At 43.6% G+C, this 21,285-nt stretch overlaps 1 protein-coding gene and 1 long non-coding RNA gene across 5 annotated transcripts in view; one reads left to right on the top strand and one right to left on the bottom strand.

Annotated features, from left to right (window-relative positions):
- LOC113023548 (CD48 antigen-like) overlaps positions 1-21,285 on the top strand; it is an 87,873-nt gene that overhangs the window by 57,927 nt on the left and 8,661 nt on the right. Inside the window, exons 2-5 of one of the 4 annotated variants that reach the window (XM_080302304.1) lie at positions 7,827-8,132; positions 15,158-15,451; positions 15,527-15,650; positions 16,732-16,829. In XM_080302304.1, the coding sequence (XP_080158430.1) occupies positions 7,827-8,132; positions 15,158-15,451; positions 15,527-15,650; positions 16,732-16,829 (822 nt within the window). The remainder of the gene's footprint in view (positions 1-7,826; positions 8,133-15,157; positions 15,452-15,526; positions 15,651-16,731; positions 16,830-21,285) is intronic. The other 3 variants (XM_080302303.1, XM_026169632.2, XM_080302305.1) reach the window with 3 other exon arrangements.
- On the bottom strand, positions 16,966-20,284 carry LOC145429185 (uncharacterized). The gene is made up of 2 exons (XR_013909405.1): positions 17,089-20,284; positions 16,966-17,002 (listed from the first exon to the last, which is right to left on the bottom strand). It is a non-coding gene; the product is annotated as an uncharacterized LOC145429185 (long non-coding RNA).

The following is a 21,285-nucleotide window of genomic DNA, read 5'->3' as shown; positions in this document are numbered from 1 at the left end:
GCCTTTAATAAACTTCTACCTGCAAATTTACAAATTATATTTGAAATTCGAGAAAAGGTTCATAATGTGAGAGGCTTTGGAGAATTCAAATTACCCAGAACTCGAACAACCCGTAAAGGTTTTTGTGTGTCTGTATGTGGTGTGAAAATCTGGAACAGTCTGAGTTTACAATTGAAACAATGCAAAAATATTCATAGATTTAAATTCCTCTACAAACAGTTGGTCTGGTCACAGTATACTCAATGATGCTTTAGTGTGCTCTGTAATGTCTGTTCTCTTACCATTGCTGGTATGGATTCCAAAAAAAAAGAAAAAGTGTGCGTATGTATGTACATGTGTGTGTAGATATATATGTATGTATGTGTGTTTGTCACTATGTAATTATTACTGCCTGTTACCTGTGGTAACACAATTTATAATTAATATATATTCTGTATTTAGTTATGATGGTTCTAATTGTTGTTTGTGAGCTGCCGTTGACATGCTTGCATGTGCCCGGGGCTGTTGATGGTTTGATGGTTTGTTTGGTTGTAACGATGGGCGTAGCTGTGGGAAGCTTATTGTTTTTTTGTTGATGAATGAGTATAGGGGTGGGATTTAATAAGTTTTCTTCGTCCCACTCCTTTTCAGGTAATTTTTTGTTTTGTGCACTTTACGTTCAATATATGTATTTGTTGTGCCTGAAATGAATGAATGAATGAATGAATGAATATGTAAGCTTTTAAACACTGCCGAGAGTAAAATTAACCCTCTGTGGTCCAGGGTATATTTGGCCGTTTTTTGACTACTTTTACCTCTATATTTCACCTTTTAAAATAGTTATTTATTAAAAAAGTTATTTTTTTCATTTTGGTATACTATATTAGCACAGAAGATCTAAATTCAGACAAAAAAATTCAAAATCAGAGTAGAAAAAAGTTATTTTTTACTGTAAAACCCACAAACATGTTTAACGAATCATTTTCACAACTTGAAAGGCAAATAGAAATTGTACATTTCTAAAAAATTATGCACAAGTTTTGCAAACAACTAAGTTATATGGTACTATTTACCTAAAAATGCAGCCAAGGCCTCAGGCGTTTTTATATAACCATTTAAATCTATTTACAGAACAATCAGCTGTGCTGCATCAAATAAGAAGGCACACAAATTATTTGTGCCGGTCCAAAAAAATAGTTTGTTCAGTATAAGACGGAGGAGAACAGCACAGGCCTGAACCTGCAGGTCTGACAGCAGGAGGTGCATCAGTCCAGTTTTCCATGTGGGAACAGCGTTTACACTGGAATCTGCCTGTGACGGCTTTGTTTGGAGAAAGTGTGAAATTGAGCAGTCTAACTGACACACAATACAAAACAATAACTACACAACACACTAACTACAGCCTCCAAACACGCTGAATGTCACTAATGTCTCACATATGAAAACTCGCTCTCTCTCTTTCTTTTGCTCGCCTGCTTTCCATCGCGGGTGTCACTCCTAAAAACTTCCCCTTCTCCCCAAACAACCAAGTGTCACATGTTGCCTTATCAATTTGTTGATTGGCTGACCTGGTAAACTCTAACACCAATAGGGAAGGGGTGCTTTTTCTTTTTCTTTTTTCGCTCGCAAGCGGAGAGTGTTTGCTAGCGCTGTCCGTAAATGACGTTTTTACCGTCCTTCCCGCTGTAAACGCCGCTGTTTTGTTCAGAATAAAAACATTGCGTGTATGTTTTATCACAATTTTGGTTTTACGTGGCCCATCGACACAATTCAAAAACTGGTATGTAGTGTGAAGTCTGCACTTTTGACCCAAGTTGAAATGGAGACTCTGACTCGCTGCAGCTGTGTCATCTTAAATTGGTCATGTGATTTTTATGCGCCAGCGCGTCCGGAGACCCCAGAGGGTTAACAGTAACAGTATTTTGTGTAAGTCCGCCATCGTAGAAATTAATTTCACCAAAACAATAACGTGACGCACAGTGTGACGTCAAAATAGGCGCACACCTTTGACGCTGCGTTTTCTCCGTTTTTTGAAAATCTCCACCTTTGTAAGCGTTTTTGAAAATCTCTGTTTTCAGTGACTGAAAACGCCGTTTACGTGTGGACGAAAGGTGCAAACACATAGAAAAATCTGCGTTTTCAAAAATACCCGTGTACGTGTGCACGTAGCCAAAGGCTGGATATCGTCTAGAATCAATTCAATTCCATTTGAATCGAGGAAATTCTGCCTCAGACAGTCAGAAATATTATAATTCTGATCATTTATGAGTACATGTCCATATTTTTATATGTTTAATATACAGTGGTCCCTCGTTTATCGAGGGAGTTGCGTTCTAAAAATAACCCACAATGGGTGAAATCCGCAAAGTAGCAAACTTTATTTTTTATTTTTAAATTATTATTAGTGATGTGCGATACCACTGATTTCCTTTCCGATCCGATACCAAGTAATATTCAGGGTGGTATCGACGATACTGATCCGATACCGATACTTTGTACAAAACGGATTTTATTTATTGTATCTCAAATTATAGCATCATAATGATTACAGGACATCAGAATACCTTCTTCTTATCACTTAATAATGCAGAGTTCATCATATAGAAATAAAAAAACTAAAGTTGTGTGCTATTTGAACACGTTGCCTGCCTGGAGGACTAAAGGACTCCGTGAGAGACTCTCACCCTAGCAGCACCTGTCCCTCTCCTCCTCTTCAGTTCGCCTCAACATACGCTCGTCATATTTTGTGATATGATTTACTCTGAGGTGTTTGACAAGGTTAGTGATGTTGCCACAACCATACATGCCAACCCTCCCGATTTTTCTGGGAGAATCCCACCTTTCTCCAGATTTTCCACCCGGACAACAAAGTTGAAAAACCATATCGCAGAATTCATAGCGCGGCCCAGCCAATTCCAGTTTCCAACAATGACGGCAGCGACTTAGTTTTAATATCACTCTTATTTCTCTTTCTGGGTCGCAAAAAAACTTTTAACATATTTTCAGGTGAGAATGTAGCTGTGTAAACTTCAAATATCTGAGCCGACCGACACATCGTCTTCAAACCCCCGCGGTCTTTCACCACTCGGGTTAAACATGATGTACAAGTCACTTTGATAACTTAAAAATGTTCTTGTTTGGCTTTTTCAGTGTTTTATTTGTTCGTGAGTAAATCGGTTTGGCTGAGATTAAAGTTATTAGATTAGATTAAATTAAATTAAACTTTATTATTCCCTCGGGAGGGTTCCTCCGGGGTTTTCACACAGCTGAATAAACGTCAAACAGAAAACTGATTAAACAGAAGAGTTTACGTCAGTGTCCGGTTATATTTTAGACAGCAAGGAGCAGACGGCAGAGTTTCACTCCACCGAGGGAGCTCGTGACGTACTACCCGGCTTTCTTTAGACCGCGAAGGGCGGGTCCTCAGGTGGAAGCAGCCTCTGAATTTGGACACCCCCGCTGTTTCCGGGCCGGCGAAAATTACCGGTGACATTTAACGTATTTTATCCGATAAATAAACCCTGTAAAATATATTTATCCGCCCAAACAGCCCTTTTGAATGTCTCCCTAATTCTGAGGTCTCAAGGTTGGCAAGTATGGCCACAACACCTCACTTTTTTTGCCACATTTATTGCAAACCACGGCTCAGCTGGTAAAATACATCCGCACAATTACGCTCAGCCATTGTTGTGAGTGCGCACGCCAAGGGGCTGCGAGACATTTATACAGCCGTATTTCGCACATGACTATGAAAGGCGGAAGAGGAAGTAGTTCCTTTGAATGTAGGCAATCCGAATGTTATAGTTTCTTTCCACTGTGTTCCTGTTAATGACAAACTACAAATTTACTCTAAATTACTAAAATATCGATATTTTAATGTGAGAATCGATTCTAGAACATAAATGATTGGTATCGGAGGAATCGATATTTCAGGATCGAGCCGCACATCACTAATTATTATAGATGGTTTAAGGCTCTAAAACCACTCACTACACACTTTGTGCACTTTTCTCAGACAGACATGAACATTTTCACTTTCCTTCTCTTGTTTAAACACTCAAAGTTCAAACCTTGGTAGGAAAATAAGTTCAGTGTTGTAGAATGAAGCCAAAGGAACCTGCAAGTGCCGACGTTTCATCGACATTGTGTTTGTTGGGGAGAAAACTTACAAACATACAGTACAGGAGACGCAGCACGAGATAGATTGACGATGGTCTACAGCCAATCAACATGCAGAACACAATGACTGTAAAAACAAAAAAGCATGCAGAATTGCACCAAACAAAATCTGCGAAACAGCGAGGCCGCAAAATGTGAACCACGTAACAGCGAGGAAGTGCTGTATTTATCTATAAAAAGAAGAATGATACTTCATCAGAGGTGTGACATCACAGCAGAGGCCTTTGTGTCAAAGTAACTCAGGATAAAACAGAAAAACATGAAGGAGATTTTCCTGTTCTGGCCTTTTATAGCAGATAACCTTAAAAACTGAAGACCATGAACATCTGAAGTTTACCTGATGGTAAATGGACTGGTTCTTATACAGCGCTTTCTACTCTCCTCAAAGCGCTCTATGCAACATGCCTCATTCACCCATTCACACCCACTCATGCAACCACTTCTAAACACAAGTGCAAACTAAACTACATTCACACACAGTAACTCTGATGAAGGCATTGGAGGACAACTTGGGGTTCATATCTTGGTTCAGGCTTAGTTCCAATCTGAATTAAAATTAATCAATTATGATAATTAGCAGAAATTAAGCTTTCTTGTTGGAAGTCATTTAAATACAATGAAGTTTTTATAAAACAGCAGCCGACAGTGCTGTACACATGTCACGATCCTGGGTCTTATGACCCAGCGTTTTGGAGTTTTAGTTTATGATTAAGCCCTTTAGGTTTTCTAAGTTCATTTTTTATCATGCCTAGGTTGTTATAGTTCTTTGTTATTAGATTCCCCTTGTGTCCTCCAACCCCTGTTAAGTCTCCCTTGCCCTTCATGTGTTTCATGTCTGTGTCTTATGTTTCCTGTTTTATTTTGAAGAGGTCTTGTGTTTCTATGTTCACTGTATTTAGTTTTTCTCTTTCCCTGCGAGTTCATTATGTTCATGTGGGTTGTGCTGTTCCCTAGGTTTCAGTTATGGTTATCATAGGCTTAGTTCTTGTAATGTGGCTTCCCTGTGTTACATGTTGTGTCTACTGTGCCTTTCTGTACCATGTTTCAGGTCCCTATGTTCTGTCTCCCCAGTTGCTGTGAAGTTTACATGTTTAGAGTTCGGTCAGCGTGTTTCCTGTTTTACTTTGAAGGTCCGTGTCTCATGTCAGTGTTTCTAGTTTCGCTTCCCTTGTCTCGTCCAGCCTGATTACTCCCAGCTGTGCTCTCCTACTGTCTCTCTTTCCCTCGTTATCCCTCAGTGTATTTAAGCCCTGTGTGTCGTAGTCTCCCTCATGGCTGTGTTTCCCTGCGTGTCAGTTTATCCATGTCCCAGTTTGGTTTAGTTTTCCATGCCATTCTGCAATAAAGCAGCTTTTTGAGTTTAATTTTGTTGTCGTGAGTTTTGCGTTTGGGTCCTTCTCCTGCCTGCACACAGACGAAACATGACAACACAACAGTAGACAGGTGCATAATAAGCAGCAAATAATGCAGAAAAAAGATTCTTAGATGGAAAACTGTTCTTGAAATACACTGAGAGAGAGCTGTGCATGAAGTGTGATGGGGTTTGGTTTTTTTCGTGGTGGAAGCAAAACCGCAAAAGTACGGAGCCCCGCAAGGGACATGGGAGAAAAAAAATTAAGACAAACTTTTGTGAGATTCCTCCCATACCAGTAATTTATGTTCTAGAATCGATTCTCATATTAAAATATCGATATTTGATTAATTTTGGGTAATTTTTTAGTTTATTATTTACAGGAACAAAGTGGAAAGAAACTATACCATTTGGATTGTCTACATTCGAACGAACTACTTCCTCTTCTGCCTTTCATAGTCATGTGCGAAATACGGCTGTATAACTGTGTGGCAGCCCCGGCGTGCGCACTCTCAACAATGGCTGAGCGTAAATGGAGTTATGTGCAAACATACATGTGGCACGACAGTGAGGTGTTGTGGCAACACCACTGACCTCGTCAGACACCTCAGAGTAAATCATATCACAGAATATGACGAGCGTATGTTGAGGCGAACTGAAGAGGAGGAGAAGGACAGGTGCTGCCAGGGCGAGACAGACGTCTGTCACAGTCCTTTTGTGCTGCAGGCAACATGTTCAAATAGGCACAACTTCAGAGTTTTATTTATTTATTTCTATATAATAATTCTGCATCATTGAGTGACAAGAACAAGTAACCTGATGTCCTGTAATCATTATGAAGCTATAATTTGAGATACAATAAAAGATACAGTAAAAAAATGTTTTTGTACAAAGTATCAGATCAGTATCGTTGATATCAGCCCGGATTTTACTTGGTATCAGATCGGAAAAGAAATCAGTGGTATCGCACGTCACTAGCAAATATGCAACATCTTTATAAACCGAGCAGATATTTGAAGTTTACACAGCTACAGAAGAGTTTATTTTGTTTAAAACTTAGTAGCGGCCGCCATTTTTAAAAACTGGAATTGGCTGAGACGCGCTATGAATTCTGGGATATGGTGGGCCACGAAGGACACACCCGACCCATCCCTCAAATTCGGGGAAAAGGAGGACGCGTTTGTCGGCTGCATTCGGAGGAGTCTACGAATTGGGACAGCCTTCGTCGCGTCGCTGTGACGTAATCGGTCTACAAATGCGTCCTCAGGAGGATGCAGCCCATGAATTTGGACACGCTCTCAGGCTACGTCCACACGTACACGGGTATTTTTGCGTTTCCACTTTTCGTCCACATGTAAACGGCGTTTTCGGTCACAGGAAACTGAGACTTTTAAAAACTCCGGCCAGGGTGGAGATTTTTGAAAACTCAGTTTTTGCGTTTACGTGTGGACGAGGAAAACGGCGTCAAAGGTGTGCGCATATTTTGACGTCACACTGTGCGCCACGTTATTGTTTCGGTGAAATCAATTTTTTGCAATAGCGGACTTACGCAGAATACTGTTAATTTTACTCTCTGCAGTGTTTAAATGCTTACATACACACAGTTACTGTCCCTCCACACACAGGACTCAGTTCTGCTTCTCTGCCCCAGCTTTGTTCACTCTTTCCCACCCAGGCTTCTAGACTTCTGATTGGCCAACTTTTCTACACGGTTAGGAATATATCACCACCTGTTGCTTTGGCATGTTCCTAGCAGCGTTTTCCTTCATTTTCGGCGTTTACGTGTGGACGGGATTTCTTTTTGTAATCGGAAACAGAAAATCTCCGTTTTCAAAAATACCCGTGTACGTCTGGACGTAGTCTTCGAGAGGCCGAGTTTCTCAGAAACAAGTTGATCAGTCTGCACGTCTGCAGAGGAAGCATGACCCCGTCCAGCGTTTACAGACGTGTTGCTGCCATCAGATTAAAAATGAGCTCTCTCAGTTTAAACATGTGAAATGTTTTCTATCTTCTATTGTGAATAAAATGTGGCTTCATGACATTTGAACATTATTCGACACCAACGACCTTTTTGCAGCTGTAAATGTTTAGTTTGTCACAACCAGATCAAAAAGTAAGAAGTTGTTGTGATTGGTGTAAAATGTGTGAGGCTGAGTTCCTCCTGTCACTGATGCAGCTCACATGTATCAGCTTCACCCTCCTCGTGCTTCATGTTGCCTGGATTTGATCCTCACTTACTTTCTGTGGCTCTTTGTAAGATCTCTGATCACTTTCATTAAAGTTCTCACTGACTGTTGGATCTCTTCATATTTTACAGTGATGAGATTTTCTGCTTCTGAGGAAGTGAAGAAGAACCTGACGGGCACTGTGGGAGGAAACATCACTCTACCTGACTCTGTGCTGGAGAAAGGATATCTGTCATATGGAGGAACGACTATTGCTGATGTGAAAGGCGGGATATTTGACATATCAGAGGACATTTACATGAACAGACTTCAGTGGGACAGAAACTCTGGACTCTTTACACTCACAGAGCTGCAGAGGGACGACTCAGGGAGTTATGTCATTGACTCTAAAACAGGAAAAGGAAACAGGAAATCATCATATAAGCTCACAGTGTACGGTAAGTCTCACATTTACTCTGGTATGTTTTTGTGCAACATCCCAGCTCCATATGTGACCTCAGTCTGTATGTTCCTCATTAGTTTGGTCATATCATCACTTCAGAATAAAAACAGCTTTTTGTTCTTATAATCCCACAAATGTCTGGTGTGAAAGGAATAATCAGCTTTGACTTCAGTGTTTTCACCAACATTACTGATGTGTACAAAGTGAATGAAAGAACAGGACAAAGCAGAAACTTTAAACACTGTTCTTAGAAAATCCTGCAGAACAACTGAAATTAACACGTTTTTATTTAACAGCTTTTTTAAACCAAAACACAAAACTTCCTGTTTACTTGAACATGTTTCCCATTTCATGGTCACGTTAATCCACAGAGAAGTAACACAAAGCCTCATTGGCCATGTTCCCACTAGTGCCTAACTATCGCCCAATCACAGCTCAGCACAGCACCCTGTGAGTTTCTAAGGTATTGAACTTCTTTATGAAGCATTAACAGTTACTTCTTACAGTGAAACATGTATATGTGAACAGCCCAGCTGCCACCTGTCAGACTTGTGTGGCCTACAGTGTTACACTGCCTAACAAGCAGAACAGACACTTTTATTTTGACGGGTTTGTTATTGATGGCGACTTCCTGTGGCTGCTGCTGTGAGAGGAACACATTACAAAACACGAGCTGTGGTTTCCATCATGAAGCAACACATTGTGCTGTAATGTTTGTGTCTGACTACAAAGCTGCTGTCTGTGTCGTAGGAAACCAACGACAGTCATGTAGTTACGGGAACCCACACACACAGAATCATGTCTTTGTGTTGTTTTCTTCCTTTCATGAGGATTTGAATCAGAGCGTTTGTTTCTTCTGTGTCCTCTTCAGCACCTTCTGCTGATAGTGATGCTAGTTTGACAGGAAACGGTGGTTTGGCAGTCTGCTGTCTCTCGTGTGTAGGGATGGGTATCGTTTAGGTTTTATCCGATACCGGTGCTAAACCGGTACTTTTGAAACGGTGCCGGTGCTTAAAGAATGGAGAACACAAAATTGGTCCAAAAACCTCTCATGTTCAGCTGTTTTTTTGTAAAAATATAACAATGTGTGCCTTTTCTGCAGCTATGGGGCATATATGGTATCACTCTTGGCTGGAAGCAGTGCTTAAACAATGGAAAAAACACAAACTTTGTCCAAAAACCTCTCATGTTTAGCTGTTTTCCACTTTTTCTTTGGTCATTTTAGCCTTTTTGGCCAGGGTGAAGGGAGTATCTGCCATCAAACAAGAAGACAGCCGCATGTAGCTATGATGATGTTTGCTAGTTCACCTTACATGCATTAATGTAATAACGTGGTTAGCCTACTCAACGTAAATTACACACGAACAACATTAAGCTCCTCACGCAGAGAAGAACGGCTGCTGCTGCATCATCATCCTCATCATTCCTGCTACACTGGCAGGGCTAGGGGCCAGGACTCTCCTCTTCGGGTTTTTGGGGGATGTTGCTAACTCTGGGTCCGATAACAGGCACCACACCCGCAGTAGATGTGTGAGGTCTCGCAGCAAGCTATCAAATACGGCGCATTTCTCGGCTTTTAAAAAAACGCTATGCGTCACCAGGTGTTTCATCGGATTCGAGGTGTTACCTCCTTTGACAGTATCACAGTATCAGCTTAAAGCACTTGTTGCTGCTGAGTTTGCATATTTTGCTGTGAAGTACAGCCAGACTTTTGACCACTTCGCCTTGGGCATTTTTAATCTGTAGCTCTGCTCTAAAAGAACGTACGTACCTGGGCCCGCCTACTATCCTCGGAAAGGTAAAATGATTGGATAGAATCCAAAGTGTGTGACGTCTCAGGAAAAAATAAAAGCACCGAAATGTGTGCTGGTTTTCGGTCTGGTTACTACAGTTTATGTCAGAACTGGTGCAATAATGGCACCAGATACTGGTACCCATCCCTACTCGTGTGGTTTGTTTTCAGACAGTTCTGCAGTAAATCTCCTCTCATCATCATCACGCTACCTGTGGTTGATTTAACCAGTAACACCAATAACCTTTGACAGGAAGAAAATCTGGTTCCTTGTAGAGGAAGAAGAAAGGCTTCCACAGAAGTTGAGGTTTTGAGTCCACAGAGCTTCACAGCAAAGATGTGACCGAGACGTTTAGACAAACGATTGAACAGAACAGTCAGAAGCTGCTGGTTGAAGGGAAACGAGCACAAAAAGAGTTTGTGTTGTTTGTGACATCAGAGCAGCTCACCTGAAATTCAAAGCCCTGCTCCAGGATCGCTGCTTACCCAACAAACAGACCCTTAGAGTTCATATGGGGAGGTGTGGGCAGACCCACATGGTCTACAACAGACAGTGTTGGACTTTACTGCCAACAGCTGGTATGTAGCACGCACCAGAATAATCCTCAAGAGAGGCCGTTTTAGCTCCTCCCTTTTTTGCAGGAGGTCATCACAGAGCTGATTTTGGCAGATTTTTACTCCAAACACCAAAGCGTCTGAGTTTTTATCACGTCTGCCACTGCAGGAACCCTCAAACATGCACACACTGTTGCTTTGTTCACTGTTTGTGCTGTTTGCTGCACAGCTCTCACCGCTGTCTCCTCCCACACTCTTGTGGTTGTTGCACAAACACGTTACCGCACTATGCCCCTGCCCTCAAAGACATCACATAATGTACTCTAGAACAAGCAGTGTGTGTTAGTAGATGTCCTGACATCTTTCACTGTTCAGTATATCAGTCATATACAGTTTAAGATTGGAATAAGTTGCTGTCTCTAATCTGCATTTTTATGACAGTGACATTAAAAAATGTTCTCTTATTTCATCTTCCCCACAATATTCACATTTCTCTTTATCGGGTTCCCTTTATTATAAAGAGTTTGCCAGCAAACATCCCTGTGAACGCCCACAGTGGGCAGGTGTGTGAACAGGACAAACCACATGTGTTTTCTAAGGCTTTACTATTTCTTGGGTGGTGTTGAGACTGTGACGTCTTCTTGCCGAACCTCCAAACTTTGTTAGTCTATTACCAGGGCTTTGTTAGCTAGCCTTGTTTTTAGCCTGTCTGCTAGCTGTCTGCTGCCCTGAAGCTACAGCTGTCTCTGGGCTTTACCTACTGACGTACTTTTACAAGATGATACCCGACAACTGAAGCAAGACCTTAGGATGAAGGACGAGCTTATCCTGGAGTTTTCATCTATGGCCACCACACAAGCTAACCACCTGGCTTCTCTACGCGTCTCAGTAGAGAAACCTGCTCCCCGTTCACTCTGTGCTCAGCCCCAGCTGCTCACAAACCACTTTCCACTGGAACCAGTTCAGCCACATCTACAGGAGGGCCTGTCGTCTCAGTCAATCTCTATGTCTGATGAGATGTGACCGCTCCTCAGGGGTGAGGTCAAAGTCCAGAGTCTGCAACCTGCAACCCAGATGTGTGGGTGGTGGTAAAGGACAATAAGGGTGGTGCTCCATCTACATCCTCACTAAACCAGGCGCCACTCAGCACTGAGGAGGGGAATGGCTGACAGGGATGCCTCACTAACCTCACTCGTCAGCTGTGTCCTCTCCTGGGCTCCCTTGCCATTTCTCTTCCCAGTTATCTGGCTATAGTGCAAACACCTGCATGACATCAAGCTGAGCATCCAGGCTTTTCTGTCTCGAGCACTGCTGCAGCTCCTCCTGTTGCCTCGACGGCTGCATCTCCAACCTCAAATGCTGTACTGCCCCTGAGGTCCACATCATCTGCCATCTCCTCAAAGCCATGCCTGTCCACAGTGTGGTTGTGGGCACCTCTACGGTCCAACATGGTGGCCGTGCCTTTTGCTATTATGGCGCCTGTGTGGAGGATATTACTGCGACCGATCTGCAGCTGTTGAAAACTCACCACAAAGCCTCAGCACTAGTTGGCTCTAATGACTTAGAAAACTGTCAGTTGGAGACCCTCGAACAAGGTTTTGTGCACCTTGTGAGGAGTCTGCTGGTCCTCTGCCTGTTTGGTTTTTTTCAGCCAGCTGCATCAGCTGCACATTTGGCTGAAGGGCTGCTGCAGGAATAAAGACAGTCCTCCAGCGCCCTGAACTTTGAAACAAGATCCCCTTCATCCAAACCTCTGGGGTTCAATCTGCCCACAATCATTGAACGAACCTTTCACTCGTGTAGGACTGAGCCCAGACCAGCATGTCGCCTAAAATCATGTTATTACTGATATTTTGTCACCATCACTACTAAACCGTGTCACGCCTGCTAACCTGCATAACCACTGATACCAAGACTTCACCTGTTTTCTCAGTCGGCCACCTCTTTATCAGTTCCTGCGATTATAAGGAACAGAGAGAAAAACTCCAGCGTTTTCCATAGTTGTGCACCCAGACTCAGTACTAACCTGCACTGTGATGGAGTCTTTATGGTGGAGGAGCACCAGTGGTTTATAAGGATCATCCAAACTGTGTCCCATTTAATCCTGGTTATTTTAACTCCTTCAACTCTCTAACCATTAAAATTCAATTACAGTTTACAGTTTACTGCGTTGTAATCATCCATTCTCTTCCACTTACCCTTTTCAGGGTCACAGGGGGGCGGAGCCTATCCCAGCTGTCCTAGGGCAGGTACAACCTGGAGAGGTCGCCAGTCTGTATCAGGGCTTGTTGTAATCTATCGACCTCCCAAATCCTACAATAATCTCCTGAATTATTTTTTAATCTCCTCTGACCTGTAAATATTTATGTTGATCAAATCATTTAATCTACATATGGATGATTTCTCTAACTGCCCTGATACAGAATTTATTAACATTACAGAAATCTTTTTATTTACTGCGACATGTTACCGGGCCCAAACCTCAGATCTGGATTTTACTCTGTTTATCTCTAAATTCCTTCCACGTGTCTGACCTGCGATCACACATTCATGCTCTTTGACACAGTTCTGGATCCACTGTTGTCTAAATCTCACATCTTTAATGAGCACTCGGGTTTTCTGCTCTTTTCTTTCCTGACTGCAAAGTCAGATTAGTCCCAATCATCAATCCTTCCCCCTGGATCAGTGATCACATCAAAGTGCAGAAAAGCTGAATGTAGATGGAAGAAGCCTGATCTCCGTGTTCATTCTCCATATAAAGGAGTTATTGATCACATCTAACCAGCTCATCAAAGATGTGAAAACCTCTCATGTTTGATTAAAGAAAACAAGCTCGGGGTTCATGTTTGACGCCATCAGCAGATTCCTTCATCCTCCTCATTCTGCTTTCACTCCCACATCTTCAGACGCTGTGAAACGTTGCAGAGCTCGTCATGCTCACCTCATCCTGTCATGACATCATCTGGCTGATAAATCATCATCTGACTGCATTCCAGATCATTTTAAAGCAGCCGGTGTCTGCTCTGCTGGAAAAAACAATCTCACTGTTTCAGATGTTTGATGGCTGATTTCCAAACTTGTTTATTTCCAAAATCCTTTAAAAGTTGTTGTTTGTCAGCTTCTTCAGATTGCTGGAGGAAACATCTTCAGTAAATTCCAGTTACAGGCAGAAACACGGCGTTATTAAAGTTACTAATGATACTTCTGCACTCAGAGGTGAAGACATTTGTTTCCTGCTCGACATGTCTGCAGCCCTGTTGATCAGGCTGCTCGTCGCTGCTGCTCTCAAATGCTTTTCTTCACTTTATCAAAGCGATACTTCAGAATTCATATTAATCAGTGTGAGTCTTCGTCTGCACCGCTGCTGTGTGGAGTCCCGCAGGGATCAATCCTTGGACCAGTTAATGGTATCAGTGAATTCTCTGTTGCTATGCAGATGACACCCAGTTATACTTTTCTGTCAGCCTCAACACCGACAGCCTCTCCTGCCTCAGGGAATCCTTATCTGACGTTGCCACAAATGTCAAAGCTCCTTCAGTCTTATTTCCTTCATCTCAGAAATGTTGACCAAAGTGCTGCTTTCATAAAGTTTAAATGCAAAGAACCCAGCAGTCTGTCAATGATGTGAACATGTGCAGCTCTGTGAGGCTTTCCAGGACTGACTGTCTGGAAACGTGTTGACTTCCTTTGTAGATGATCACGTCTTCACTCTGTGACAGCGTCTCTTTACTGCGTGTTTCTATTCTGTGTTATGTTCTAGCTTAAACTGCCACGTTTCCTTTTCTGCTTCCTGTTTTTCCTCTCAGTGCCCTGGCAGACCTCACATTTCCCCGCTGTTAGCTCAGTGTTTCCACCACAGTCTTCCTCCTGCTGCTCATTCTCTAAAGGCCTCCATATCAGCACTTTTCTCTCTTTTGCGTCTCAGCAGCATCTTTGTACCAGAGCCTGACCTCAGCCCACAGCTGAATTTACCTCCCTGCTGATTTTGTCTAATCAAACAGAAGAGCTTAGACTGTTCTGTGTTTGGGTCTGTAAGACATAACAGATAAAGATCTCCTTAATACAGTCTTTCAATGGATTTGACCAGAGAAGCCCCAGTAAGTAAATAAAATTGTGTTCATATAGCACCTTTCAGAACAGCCATCACAAAGAACTAAAAAAAGAACTAAAGGCAGGTTTAAAAAGATGAGTTTTTATTTGTTTCTTAGACCACTGAGTCCACGGAGCTCAAAGAGAGCTGCAGAGTGTGACGCTGTGTCTCCTTTAGGTTTCAGCCTTGTGTGATGTAAGCAGACCGTCATCTCCTGCTGGAAGCTGCTACAAGCTGTAGATGTTCCAGCGAGTTTCTGCTTACAAATGTGAACAAGGGACTACTGTAATCCAAACATGATGAAAGCAGTACCTCACTTGGCAATATTTCTCTTGTGATAAAAACAGGTTTTTGTGAGAGACGGCCAATCAGGAGGCTGGTATGGGGCGGGGCTAAAAATCAGGCAAAGCTGCTTCGGTAAAAAAGTAAAATTTGAGATGAGCAGTTTCAAATGTTCACTGACTGCATTAAAGCAGCAATAACCAGAGCTCTGCTGTCCTGATGATGTTCACTAACAAAAAGCAGAAAGTTAAAAACATTTTTCTTACGTTAATTTTTGTTCTCCATCACTTTTCTCCTCCAGATCCTGTACCAACACCTAACGTGACAAAGCTGAACTCCAGCTCTGAGAGCTGCTCCTTACTGTGCCGGGTGGACAGAGAGACCACACTGCTGTGGTTCAAAGACGAGCAGATGCTGAACCAGAGCAGCTCTGCGCTCTCTCTGCCTCTCACTGTGCACAAACAGGACTTCAGCTCCTCTTACAGATGTGTGGCTGCAAACCCTGCAGAGGAGAAAACTCTTCCTGTCCGTGTGAGAACCACCTGTGGAGACACAGACGACAACGACACCAACAGCTCGAATAAACCAAGAAACTGTGAGATTATTTCCAACTGTGATTTTAAACATGTTGTTCACTGTGTTTGCTGACATCTGATTTCCTGTTTGACAGATAACATCCTCATTATAATCTTCTGTGTCCTGTCGGTTGTGATGATCATACTTGCTGCTTTTATCATCAAGTCAAAGTATCTTTCCCGAAACAAAACGAAGACAAACGGACAGGCACAAGGCAGGTATTTATTTTCTCTTTTTATTTTATTTATTGTATTTACTTCTAACCTCTTTGGAGCTTGTAGGTCTAAACCTTCAGATCCAGATGATATTAGACAAAAACACATTTGAGTCCACTCAGCTGTAACACGTCTGTGTTTAACTGTGGTGTGACTGACTTCAGTAGAGTCTTTGTCCTGTTAGTGGAACTATGAGCTGCTTCCAGTGCATCACGATCAGCACTAAGATGCTGCCGGCTCGATGCTGCCGGCTCGATGCTGCCGGCTCGATGCTGCCGTGTTGTGTCACAGAGGATCTTGTGGTTGAGCTGCTTCAGTAGAAACATGCAGCCGTCACTGTGAGCTCTGTGTTTGATCACATCTGACTAAACCTGACGAGCCAAGCTTGGAGCAAAAGTTAAAGTGCATTTACTCTGTGGGAGGTTTTTATGCAAAATAATGAAGTCATTTAAATCTCCATTCCCATGTAAACTGTGCGTGTTATATATGATAACAGGAACTGACTGAAAAGAAAGCAAACACGTACTGAAGGTAGACCTCTGTTCACTTCATAACTGCAAATGTCTCTGCTCATTAACTCCTTTGGGTCTGTCGTCGTTTGTCCTCCTGAGAACAAAAGTATTGAATCCACTACAGAGGACGTAATGAGCAGGCTGGTCTCAGGAGGACACGGCCCGCTCTGGACTCAAGTACTAAAAGCAGGATGTGGGACTCTGTGTGGTTGTGTGTCGTGGTCGTGTGGTTTTGTTCCAGAAGCTCCGGGAGTTTCATTGTTAAGCTAACGTTTGGTTTCCTGTATCTATTAATACTGAGAACTAATCCTCTTCCTGTCTGCGTGACTTGTTCTAACTGTGACTTTCATGTCTTGTGAGATTATTGGGTCACTTTCAGTGTCAGTTAAGTGTGATGATATTCTGGTTTCCTTCTTTGTTTCTTTCCCGTTTCCTTCCCTGCAGAGTTTTCAAACATTATTCCTGTTTTCCTTTTTGACACAGTCTTCTCATGTTTAGTGTTTTTATGTTCATGTCTTCCTGCTTCAGTGGTTTTTGTCCATGTTTTACTTTGTAGTTCTTTCTTTCTACAGTCTCATTGTGTCACGGGCTGCGACGGCAGACCGTGGAGTTGTAGAGAAAGTAGGGCCCAAACGCGAGACTCTAGTGAAGGACGGTGGATTTATTTATGGTGAGTGGACAGAAACGACAACTATATACAATTCAAGCACTGTGACTCCTGTGGCGATTCCTCTAAGAATCCCACACAGTGCACGTGTCCATAGCAGTGAAAAGGTGACAACTCCAAAAACCCGATTCCACTCCGTGATTTCCCCTCGTGACGACGTTCCTGACTCCCGACTCCTGGTGCCACAAAAACACACACACAGCTCAGCAGGCAGCCTTTAGTAGCGAAGCCGATCTCAACACACTAATCTACGGTACTTAACAGGTTCGACTTAGTATAATCCCGCGCCGACTGGGGCTCCGCCACCTTCTTAAATAAGACGCCCCTCATGAAGCTATCAGCTGCAGCTGGTGAGGGCTAATGGGCGGCAGGTGCGGCAGTCCCCAGTGCGGGAACACTTCCGGGTCGCAGTCCCCTCAGCGACCCCAAAACATCCGGGAGCACCCAGGGAGAAAGGACAAAAAAGGGAGAGAAAACCACCAAAACATAACATACGGAAAAACATATACAAGAAATACATGAGCTCTGGGTCATCAGACCCAGACCATGACACATTGTCTTGATTACCTGGACCTGTGTCTCGTTCCCCAGCTGTGTCCACTTCCTGTTTGATCCTGTGTCCATGAACAGTCCTTCTGTTTCTTCATAGTTTTGATGATAACATCAGTGAATCTGTCTTTGTGCTTCTGGTTCTGATACTTGTGACTCTTCTTCCTCTCAGTGCTGCCTGCTCACATCAGCAATGATTAAAAATCAATAACCTTGATTGATACTCGCCGTCTGTGGGAGACGTGGGTCTGAGAGATCTACATCAGGCAAACTTTAGTGATTAATTTGATCCTACTGTACTGTTAAGAGGACATCCTGGACCTCCCAGTGATGCTACATTTGTGGGGGTTGATTCAAATACAAGGACGTCTGTTTTCAGCAATAAGTGATCGTTTTATGTAGCGATTATGTTTCTATTGTTAAAAATCCAATAGTTTCTTTAATATGATTTTCTTACCTGAAAACTTCAAAGGTTTTCAGAAATCTGCAGCAGTTTGAACATTTTCCAAACAGAACATTCAGTCAGTCGTCTGTGTGTGGACAGCAGGACTTTCATACTCCAGGAAGCAGAGGAAGGGCGAGGCAGGATGTAATGTGGAGGAGGGTCAGGCGTTAATGCAGGAAAGTGAAAGAGGACACGAGCATTCAAGGAGCCAGAGCAGCGGCAAACTAACCGCACCCACCAACTGTTTTCAATGAGAAGCAGTGTGTGAGCTCTGAAGGCTTCTGGATGTTATCATGTGATGAAGGGGAACAAAGAACACACACATGTAAAGGAAGCACTTAAAACGTGCGGCTATCCTAAATGGGCGTTCTTAAAGTCAGCAAAGAGGCACAGAAAAGAAGACCAGACACCGGCGAGGGAGGATAAGAAGGACAGACGCAACAATGTTGTCATCCCCTATGTAGCCGGTGTATCAGAGAAACTCAGGAGAGTTTTCTCCAAGCATGACATCCCAGTGTATTTCAGACCCAGCAACACACTCAGACACAAACTTGTTCATCACAAAGACAAAACGCCAAAACACAAACTTAACAATGTGGTGTTTGCTGTACAGTGCAGCGAGGAATGCTCAGACCTCTACATCGGAGAGACCAAACAACCACTTCACAAGCGCATGGCACAACACAGAAGAGCCACCTCCACAGGACAAGACTCAGCAGTCCATCTGCATCTAAAGGTCAAACGTCACTCTTTGAGGATGCCAATGTTCACATTTTGGACAGAGAGGACAGATGGTTTGAAAGAGGAGTTGTTAATTTGGGTTGAACCCAGGACTCGCTTGGGTCCTTCTTAATGAGATCAGGAATACTTGGAGTTGGACCCCTCTATGTTTTCTCTTGTGCCATTACATGTGGTGGCTGGTAGGCTGGGGATGGATGAGGTTTATATTGCAATGATGTTGTGATAGGTCTTGGTACCTCGGCGACGGGCTGCTGGCTCCAGATGTTGGTGGGGGTTTGACTCTGGAAACTGGGATAAGCCCTAGCAGAAAACTGCTCCTGCCAAGGAGACTTCAAATGTTGCTGAATGATAGGTGGATGTTCAAACTGAAAGGAAGGTGCACTGTTGGGGAATGGCGGGGTTGGCCGACTAGCTGTCAGTGTCTGCTCCTTTAACAGCTGTAGTTCACCCATCATCCTATCCAATGTATCAATCATTGTAGTATCCTTGGGTGGAATACTCTGAGCTGATGGTGGGAGAAAGTATGGCCTTTGGTATTCTTGTTGAGCATGGATGTCCTGCCTATTGTCATGCTGCAGCCATGGACTCGTTCATGGATCTATTCTATGTGTATGGGAACTAATCGTGGGGACACTGATGGGCTGCATACGTTGGGAGGAAGACAGGGGGGTACATGTGTTGGGGGTGGTCTCTGGTCCCGTTGCTCTGACAGGTAACCACCTCTGTCTGGTTCACGTGTTTGGGCGTAAGGCTGAGGTCTGCCATTCATACCATACTGCGAACCCGAAACCGCAGACATTTCCCATGGTCGATGGAAAGGAGAAGGAGGCTGATGGTTCAGGCCATCCCTACTGGACACATGCTGCCGCATATCCTGCAGATCATTCGGAGAAGCGGTCCATTCATCCACGGTGTGTTCCCATCCAGGCTGACTTGTTGGGCTAGACGAGCGGGAGGTCTGTACAGACACTGCCGATGGCACATACTGCTTTCGCTCTTCTAGCCCGGGTGCATACTGTGCTGTGTACGAGTGACGGTAGGATGTCATGTCTCGTTGGTGGCCCACCAAGCTCACCTCATAGTCTGCAAGGTAGGGGGGAGGTTGTACTTGGCGCCTTGGGCGAATTGATTCTGAGACATCTTCACTGGAGAAGAAACTAGGCTGCATCTTTAGGATCCAAGGAAAGCACCCTCCGGCTCGAAGGACCAATGTTAATTTGGGTTGAACCCAGGACTGTATAGGCGTTGGCTGAATAGCAGTGGTGTTCACCTTGGGGTGTCGGTCAGAACACACAGGACGCACAGATAAAGGTTATACCGTCTTTACTGTGATTCCTCAGCTTAACAGCACAGTACAGCAACACAGTAATGCAACCGCAGGCTTACAGAGTGGTGAGGGGTGTGGGTGTGTGGTCTGTGAACAGAACATATACAGAATACTCAATGTAATAAACATCTAAGTCATGAATTATGATGCATTAGCGTTCTTCGAATCAAACCAGAACTACAAATGGGAATTCCTATATGAACATCTACATGCACGAGTTTCATACACTACTCCCAAACCCTTACAGTACATGACATTGATTGCCAATACACCCAACAACAATATATCACAAACACCAAATCGTTTAGCTTACAGCTAGCAGGTATGTAGCATAACAGGTAGCATTAGTAGCATGAACTAGCCACATAGCGAACAGGTCGATACACATTGCACTTCTACATCCACTAAATGTCTAATTGGCATAAAAGACTAAAACTGCCCTTTCCAGGCATGGCTCCATGTCTACTCACAGTTCTTTAGCGACGCACACAACTCACACCGTGTGTAGACATCCCCTGCAGAGTCAGTCTGCCAGGTGGCTCTTGCTATGTGTTAGCTCCAACTCTGATCACTGGAACATGTGCTCAATAGTGCAACTGTGCTCTCTCGCCACAAGGGGGCTCCGCCACACAGCTGACAGCCTTTCCAACAGGAGTGAAAGAAGCCATCTATGTCCACTGTGAGCGACCATCTTTGAACAGAGGCGGTGGTTTACGACACCAACTCTCTGCCATCTATAATCCAGTTTTGAGTTCCCTCCCCAGACGCCTTAACGCCCACTCACATCCTGGACCATCTGACCTCAGGAAATTACACGATAGGGTGGGGCCAGGTTTCACAATGAGCTCACCCAAAACCCTGGCTGATTGGGACCCACACCCAGTTTCACACCTTGGCTCAGGCGATTAGAGGATCATCAGGGGGTCCTTTTGTCCCTCTGTGGGGGGAAACTCCCACTAGGTTTAAATCTGGGACTCTCCAACATTTGACCTTAGAACTGAAGAAGCTTCTCGGATGAGAGGTGAAACGTCTTCAAGATTTTCTTTCCAAGCTCTTAGACTATGATAACCTGGAGGACTGAGAACCTTCAGACATAAAAGGACAATGCAGTTTAAAACACTTAGACCCCCGGAGAGCAGTCATTTTGGTTTTCTACCTTAGACCACCGCGGAGTCACCATTTTGCGTTTCTACCTTTAAAAGCCGGAGAGCAGTCAGTCAAATGCTGGAGTCATTCATATGTATATTAGGTCGTTACCTAGGAATTCTGGAGGGAGGGGAGTGGGGGTGAGTGATTGAGGGGGTGGGGGAGTGGAGTGTTTCAGTTTGCCATCTTAGGGAGAAATCAACACATGTCCTTTGTATGTCCTTTGTTGCTGACATTTATTGATGAAAACA

Source organism: Astatotilapia calliptera, chromosome 6 (assembly GCF_964374335.1).
Source record: "Astatotilapia calliptera chromosome 6, fAstCal68.1, whole genome shotgun sequence".
Lineage (NCBI taxonomy): Eukaryota > Metazoa > Chordata > Actinopteri > Cichliformes > Cichlidae > Astatotilapia > Astatotilapia calliptera.
The sequence above is the reverse complement of the archived record's forward strand: the minus strand, read 5'-3'. Positions and strand labels throughout refer to the sequence as shown.